This window comes from Coregonus lavaretus, assembly GCF_964263955.1.
Source record: "Coregonus lavaretus genome assembly, chromosome: 1".
NCBI classification, from domain to species: Eukaryota; Metazoa; Chordata; class Actinopteri; order Salmoniformes; family Salmonidae; genus Coregonus; species Coregonus lavaretus.
In genome coordinates this window covers 73,783,358-73,792,044 of record NC_139988.1, presented here as the reverse complement: position 1 = coordinate 73,792,044, position 8,687 = coordinate 73,783,358, and the positions used below count along the sequence as shown (strand labels likewise).

Here is an 8,687-nt window from a genome sequence, read left to right as displayed (position 1 = left end):
TTTAGGGTTAGGGTTAGAATTAGGGTTAGGGTCAAGGTTAGGGTTAGGGGTTAGAGAAAATAGGATATTAATGGGAATCAATTGTTTGATCCCCACAAGGATAGTAAAACAAACATGTGAGTGAGTGTGTGTGTGTGTGTGTGTGTGTGTGTGTGTGTGTGTGTGTGTGTGTGTGTGTGTGTGTGTGTGTGTGTGTGTGTGTGTGTGTGTGTGTGTGTGTGTGTGTGTGTGTGTGTGTGTGTGTGTGTGTGTGTGTGTGTGAGAAATAATACTTTTTCCAAGAAGTCCTTCTCACTGGCGTGACATCATTCTAACAAACTCTGTGGGAGAGAAAAAAGGAGAATGTAAGATACTACACAAAACATACAGTACAAAACATACAGTTAATACAGTTAATTCATTAATACATAAACCTGTATCACTTATATTATTCAAATGGCTCCACATTCCCCACGGTAGGATTCAATGGTCAACAACAACAATGTCAATGTGTATTGGTGCTGTGTTTTTTGTCATCTATGTTGTTTTGTCTATGCTGCCATTGTTGACATCTGTGTTACTGCTGTTAGTGTCTAGAGTGTTGTAGCATCTGACTATGTTATTTGTTGTTGTTTAGGTGGCCGTTGTCAACCCTCCTTACCTTCAAAGTCTACTGTCCCGTCACCGTTGTTGTCAGCCTCTCGTACCACGGCGTCTATCTCTCTACGAGACATGTGCTCCCCCATTAGCTTGGTCATGGCGTTTCGTAACTCCTCTGTTGTGATCTCGCCATCTCCGTCCGTGTCAAACTAACCAGAGAGGGGGCAAGGATTTGAGTTTCCATAATCAACCAGCTAGATAATATTATTAAATGGAGGGGAGCTAAGAGCAGGGCTGTTCAAATTGAGTCAGACTAATTGAAACAATATTGATCCCAACCCTGGTTAAGAGAATGGTATGAATGTACAAAATCTTACCATCATACAATATCATACCAAAACTAGAAAAAAGTGGTTCTGAGTAGGATTATGGTCTTGATAAGGTGTTAAATTATTGGGGATTTTGAACTAACTTTCTTGCACTGACTCTATGCACACACACTGGACTCGTTTTACTCGTTATTGTTATTCATTATTCACTATGTATTTATTCCTTGTGTCACTACTTATATTTTAATATAAATATCTTTAACTTGACAATATTCCTGTCCTGCTAAGCATTCGAAATGTAACGAGTACTTTTGGGTGTCAGGGAAAATGTATGGAGTAAAAAGTACATTCTTTTCTTTAGGAATGTAGTGGAGTAAAACATTAAAAAATATATAAATAGCAAAGTAAAGTACAGATACCCCCAAAAACGACTTAAGAAGTACTGTAAAGTCTTTTTACTTAAGTACCTCGGTTGAAGGGGAGAGCGTCAGGAAAGTTTTTTGTTTGGCTATCATGTTGGTTGTCTTTGCACAATTCCCTGACCATTTCAGATGGGTTATTCTGGGAACTTGGAGCACTTCTCTCTCTCACCTCTTTGAAAGCATCCTTCAGTTCTTTCACTCCGATCATCCCAGCAGTCTCAGCCAGCAGCTTTGGGGCCATCAGCTCAACAAAGTCCTCAAAGTCTACTCTCCCACCAACTAGGAAATTGAAAGAGATTAAAACAATTATAAGGAGAGTTCCAGTAACCTTAATTTGCTCTAGTTGTCTCTGCTATTCTGATACTGTGGTCCTCACTTCTCTTCGGTAGGTTGCTCTTCAGTATTGTATATTTATCTGAATTACTTCTATTATTGCAAAATTCCTGAAACTTTCCCAAAGTTCCCAGGTTTTTCTGAAGTCCTGGTTGGAGGATCCCAAGTTGGAGAATTCCCTCCCTGCTTATTCCCTCCTGATTCCTGCAACCGGGATTTCTGACAAACCTGGGAATTTTCTAGAACCTGGAAAAGTTTATTGAATTTTCAACAGAGAATTGTCTAATGACTCACGGTTCATGTTGATGTTCTGGCTCAGCTCGATCAGCTCCATCTCGGTGGGCATGTAGCCCATTGTCCTCATCAGGTTGCCCAGGTCCTTGCAGCTGATCAGCCCATCCTTGTCCTTGTCGAACTCAGCAAATGCCTCGCGCAGCTCTAAGAGACAGTAGGAACAACCTATCAGTCTAAAGATATACTGTGAGAGACCAAGAGTTGGCTAACCTCTTGGGGAAGTTGGAACATTTCTTTCTCTGTATTTTCATGGGCTTCAGAGGTTACATCTATAATGAGATGAAGACTGTTTTTGAGTTTTCTTCAAGATAAATGAAACATAATTGGTAGATGGACATGAAATGTACTGTAAAGATAGTCTTATAAAAAATAAGTATTTCCAATTTATCAGAAATCAACCAACATTGAGCATTATTTAGAAATTGGTTGTAAAAAGTTACAACTATAACTAAGAAACCCTGCTGCATTGACCACATGGAATGGAGGACAAATGGAAAGGGTGAGATGACGCTGACACAATTTTATTTTACCTTCAATTTCATCATCGGCCAGCTCTCTGTCCTGCAAACAGCATTTACCAGAGTAAATTTATGTCGGATTTGATAGAATGTCTGCTTAGAAAGTGAGTATAGTAATTTGCATGAAGAATACTTCAATTTAACTATTTACCATAAAGTGATTTCATTTGATACATGATAATGCAAATAAATACCTCTCTATAACACAACACCTAGTATTTTCCTACTCTCTCTCACACACGCGCGTGCTCACACACGAAAAGCATCCTTTTCCTATTGCACCTAACATTTTGATTGAAAATGCTACAAACCAAAATGAGATTATGCCCAGATATTTAGAGAGGTTAGAGTGCATGTGCATGGCAGAGACCCAGATACAGAATATCATTCCCATCTAGCAGGCAATATTTGTTGTTCAACTAGTAATTTAACTACATTATTTGGAGTAGCTTGGAACTAAATTCAAATGTAGTTTTCTCATTAGTTAATTACTTTTTTGCCATGTAGTGGTGTTGCTAACTACTGGAACTACATGTTTTTGCAAAAAGAAAAGAAAATAATGGTGATGTAGGCAATACATTATTTTCCTTTTCGTCATCAGACCTACCTAATTTTCACTTGAAAAATATTTTTTTTGTGTTAAATAAGCTAAATTACACATTCTGGTAGTATATGGCCCCAAAATGATCTGTTCTTGCAAATTGTAGTCTATGTCATTTCAGATTTACATATGCAAATTTTTCACAAAATAGTTCAGAGAGAGAGAGAGACAGAGTGTGTTTATTTCACTTTTGTTTATTATCTATTTCACTTGCTTTGGCAATGTAAACATATGTTTCCCATGCCATCAAAGCCCCTTGAATTGAATTGAGAGAGAGAGAGAGAGAGAGAGAGAGAGAGAGAGAGAGAGAGAGAGAGAGAGAGAGAGAGAGAGAGAGAAAGATGGGCATTATCTCGCTATCTACTACCATTGTTGGGGAAGCTACTTTAAAAATATAGTTTACCAAGCCACCAATTTATTCACACTAGAAGGAGTTAAGCGATACTAAAGCTATCGTTAAGCTTTTGTGTGTGTGTGTATATGTGCTTTTTTAAATAAAAAAAGTATAAATGTAGTGAATTACTTTTAAAAAGTAACTTTAGTTAAGTGAACGTAATTATTCTTAAGGGTAGCTTTAGTGTAGCTTAACTTCAACTATATTTTCAAAGTAGCTTCCCCATATGTTTACATTGCCAAAGCAAGTGAAATAGATAATAAACAAAGTGAAATAAACAATAACAAATTAACAGTAAACATTACACTCACAAAAATTACAAAGGAATAGAGACATTTCAGATGTCATATTATGGCTATATACAGTGTTGTAACGATGTGCAAATAGTTAAAGTACAAAAGGAAAAATAAGTAAGTCTCTCTCTCTCTATCATATATTTTTTTCACAATCCATTCAACATATCATATCAGTTTGCAAACACTTCCACACATACAGCATATTTTAGAATAAAATGTTTGTTATACTTACAATATGATTCCCTCCCCTCAGGAAGACACATGCTGCTCCTAAACTCATGTCTGTAAGATAGGGAAACAGTCAAGGTTAACAAAGGTCTCTTCTCTTTCTTTAATCTACTCTATTTTACTTTACTGTACTCTACTTTTCTATTAAGTATTTGGCATCACTAGGGGGGACAGGATTATTCTGCACTGACTAGTCTGTTTTTGTGCTCTGCATGATTTAATATATTAATATTTAAAGTACATGTTTGTACTTTGAGTGTTTGTACCCTACATTTACATTTTAGTTATTTAGCTCTTATCCGGGACGACTTACAGTTAGTGCATTCATCTTAAGATAGCTAGGTGGGACAACCACATATTTCAGTCATAGTAAGTACATTTTTCCTCAATAAAGTAGCTATCGGGGGGGATGGGAGTGAAGTGCGAGTGTTATGTCACGAAAGGCAAGTTTGTGTGTGTGTGTGTGTGTGTGTGTGTGTGTGTGTGTGTGTGTGTGTGTGTGTGTGTGTGTGTGTGTGTGTGTGTGTGTGTGTGTGTGTGTGTGTGTGTGTGTGTGTGTGTGTGTGTGTGTGTGTGTGTGTGTGTGTGTGTGTGTGTGTGTGTGTGTGTGTGTGTGTGTGTGTGTGTGTGTGTGTGTGTGTGTGTGTGTGTGTGTGTGTGTGTGTGTGTGTGTGTGTGTGTGTGTGTGTGTGTGTGTGTGTGTGTGTGTGTGTGTGTGTGTGTGTGTGTGTGTGTGTGTGTGTGTGTGTGGCAGGTAGTCTAGTGGTATGGCGGCAGGTAGCCTAGCGGTTAACAGTGTTGGCCCAGTAAAACCGGAAGGTTCGAATCCCCGAGCCGACTAGGTGAAAAATCTTCCGATGTGCCCTTGAGCAAGGCGCTTAACCCTAATTGCTCCTGTAAGTCGCTCCTGTAAGTCGCTCTGGATAAGAGTGTTTGTTGTTTTGAAATAAAACATTTATAAATTTGAAATAAAATATTTGTGATAGTATGTATTGATACTAAAACTATATACATGGTGAAAATCCATTGTAGTTTCCATTCCGTTTCCATTGTAGGCTTTTAAATCCACATACAGCATCTATGACTGTCACTGACTGAAAATCTATAATAAACACAGTAAATAAATGCAGGCATTATCATCATGATGTTTATCTACAAATGTTGCTATTTTGTAAACAAACCAGAATGGTGTATATTCACTTACCGTTTTATTTTCCTCTTCACTCAAGTATGTGCATCAATATCCCCACTGTCGGAGATGAGTGGATAGCCCTCTTTCTCTCTTCTCCTCTTTTTCCCTCTGCTCTATATGTGTCCACTCCCTCTTTCAGCAGTCTGCCCTGCCTCTGTCTGACTGGCCAACACTTTTGAATTCTGTGAGGACGGTGAGAAGGTGTGGTATGTCTGAGGATGCATTCAGGAGGGAGGGGTATATGAGTGACAGGAGGGGGGTGGGGGATGGTTTGGACGGCTGATCACGGATGATCTAATCGGTTGTCCCATTAGTAAACTCTGCCCCTATGTCACAAAATTAAACAACATACAGTAAAACAAATGTATAAATACAATGAATTTACATTATTTTTTTATTCATTTCCAAGCATAAGTTTGCACTACAACATATAATGTATCAATTAGGGGGGTGGTGACATATCAATGATATCATTATCATTCAACAAATATTCATAACAGAAGGTGGCTGTATACATAGACTGGCAGAGGAGGAATATAAAGCAAGCATAGGGGTACACACACATTAAATACAACTGTGGATACAATTATTTGTTCTCATTTGCTCTTAGGCGTTCATAAAGATCTGCACTATTTGCAAATTTTTGTTTAATTCATATCACTATCTAAATGTTATTTTAGCTCAATGATTACCTCATTGCTCTTGATACCCATTATTTTATCATAGGGTGCTGTTGTTGCTTGTTTTATTATCATGTTTAATGTGTTTTTGTAAGGTGGAGTTGTGCTTCAAATTAGAACTTTGTGTAATCCTACCCATGTTTACAGAGGCATCGATGGAGAGGGTATTTGAGGATTGAATTTAGAAAATCAACTTGGAGCGACAGTACACACAATGAGTAACACATAAAGTGGGGGGAAAAAGTATTTAGTCAGCCACCAATTGTGCAAGTTCTCCCACTTAAAAAGATGAGAGAGGCCTGTCATTTTCATCATAGGTACACGTCAACTATGACAGACAAAATTAGAAAAAAAAATCCAGAAAATCACATTGTAGGATTTTTAATGAATTTATTTGCAAATTATGGTGGAATATAAAAATACTTGCTTGATATTTTTTCCAACACTTGGGCTGTTGTTGCATCGCGATAGCTGTTCGTCACTTGACTGTCATTCGGTTGTGTTTGGGATCATTGTCATGCTGAAAGACCCAGCCACGCTAAACTAGGGTACCAGTGAGGATTTCCTACACTGGACAACTTGTTACAGCTGTTGATAAATCACTGATAATAATCTGCCAATTTTTTTTCATGTAATTCCAGGAAGATATAAGGGGGGGATCATAGCTATATTCAATAAAATGCATGAGTTTATTTAAAACCTAGGTTTAACCCTTTATCATGGACATGGTCGGTGTCTTGAGGGATTTGTCCAAAATCGTGTAACATAAAACATAATTTTTCTGGCAGTGTAAGTTGTCATTATATCATATATTAAACATTAATCAGTTAAATTAGACATTGCACTTGAACCCTGTAAGAATCCTGGATCTAGCTGTTGGACAGTGTTTTGTATAGAGATCTCAGAAATACAGTGTAACTTCTTAACATTTTGTCTCCTTATGTTACAGGGTGAAAACAGTTTTCAATGGCACACAAATCCAAAATTATGTGATTGCTAATTTGAGTGCTTCTAACCGAAAGAGTCACCTTACCTTGATACTTAAAACCTAAATTAATACTGTCATTAGCGTGGTTCTTCAATAATTATGCATAATACTTGTTGGATGCGCATTTGGTGTCCAGCTGATTAGTTATGCCGTGATATTTTCACACATCATCATCTGATCCAGGAAGGAATTTTCCGAATGACAGTCAAGTGACGAACAGCTATCGCGATGCAACAACAGCCCAAGTGTTGGAAAAAATATCAAGCAAGTATTTTTATATTCCACAAGTATTATCAGACTAACTGTTTTGTACAGATAATTATCAGACTAGTTACAAATGCTGGTAAACACTCAAATACATTTAGCAAAAACATCACAGCACCCCCACCCCCAAACTACTTCCCGCAGCTATGCATATAGGCTACAGACAAATCGCCATGCATGCATCCAATCTATTTAGTAAGGCAATGTCCACATTATTCTCACATATTTTAGAATATAATAATTTGAATATCAATGCATTGGGAAGGCCTAATTATTGAGTTTATTCTTAAAGTGCTAATGGCCTATTTTTTTATTTATTTTTTTAACACGTTTTGCATGATTCTTTGTATTTTGTATTTTTTTTTGGGGGGGGGGGTTCTATATTAGGCCCTATATGTACAATTATATAAATTATACAATTGTATAACATTGCAGTCCTTGGAAATTACAATGAAGTGCTTGAAAAAGTCCCTGAATGTCCTTGAATTTGACTTGCCAATGTCTTTAAGAACCCTGCTTAAAGTGAAAGGATATTTAGCAGGTAGCTTAGTGGTTAAGAGCGTTGTGCCAGTAACCGAAAGGTCGCTGGTTCTAATCCCCGTGCTGACTAGGTGAAAAATCTGTTGATGTGCCCTTGAGCAAGGCACTTAACCCTAATTGCTCCTGTAAGTCGCTCTGGATAAGAGCGTCTGCTAAATGACTAAAATATAAATATTAAATATATTTAGTCCTAGGCCTATGTTGTTGTATAGGTGTATTTGAATATATTCACTTTTATATATTCCTCTAAGTACACATGTGGAACTGCATGAAGATCCTTTCTATTTTAGTTTTAAACCATTTTCAAATGTGTATCCCAATGTCACACATTGGCCCCAATATTTATAGAAAGACCCATATACATCATATACTGTATAGTGTGATAAACTCAATGGATATTGTTTACATAGATATGTAACTATAGGAATAACCTATTTTCTCCATAGAATACATCCAATGATGTATTCATGGATTTTTACATAGACAACCTTTACATTATATGTATAGGGAAATCCTAATTTAGTTAGATATGTTTTGTGTTTGGTCCACTATCCATGTCCCTGATTGTTATCTAGACACAAGGAAAGTGGGAAATTGTTTGCTGTAAGTCAGATAATGTCATTAATTCTAGTTAGTCTACATCCCTTTAGTGACTCAAAAACTTTTTATAGTATGTGTTATAGATTTATGAAACAAGGCAACTAATTACAGAATAAAGTTATATATTTTGTATAGGTAGAGATGGATGGAGACGATGGCGGGTATGAGGTCAGGCTCATAGCGGATCAGGATGTTGAGGAAGAGGACCATGAAGGCATTGGCTGATTTGCCAATGACTTTTATTATTATGTACTATTAGGCCTATACTTTATATACAGTATATATTAGGTCTATGTTTTTTTAATATTCTCTCTCTCTCTCGCTCTCTGTAGGACACTGTGGTGGACCGTCGGCTCTCAGACTTTTGTGAGGAGGACACTGCAAAAATAAATACAAATACAAACATAACTTTAAGCTACATATTCATTT

At 37.1% G+C, this 8,687-nt stretch overlaps 1 protein-coding gene across 1 annotated transcript; it reads right to left on the bottom strand.

Moving 5' to 3' along the window:
• Positions 1-291: 291 nt before the first annotated feature.
• cabp5a (calcium binding protein 5a) lies at positions 292-4,046 on the bottom strand (the record flags this gene model as incomplete). The annotated part of the gene is made up of 6 exons (XM_084158741.1): positions 292-320; positions 641-788; positions 1,500-1,609; positions 1,958-2,101; positions 2,488-2,518; positions 3,999-4,046. 6 exons carry the CDS (start codon positions 4,044-4,046, stop codon positions 292-294), a joined length of 510 nt encoding a protein of 169 aa, XP_084014867.1.
• Between the last annotated feature and the right edge of the window lie 4,641 nt (positions 4,047-8,687).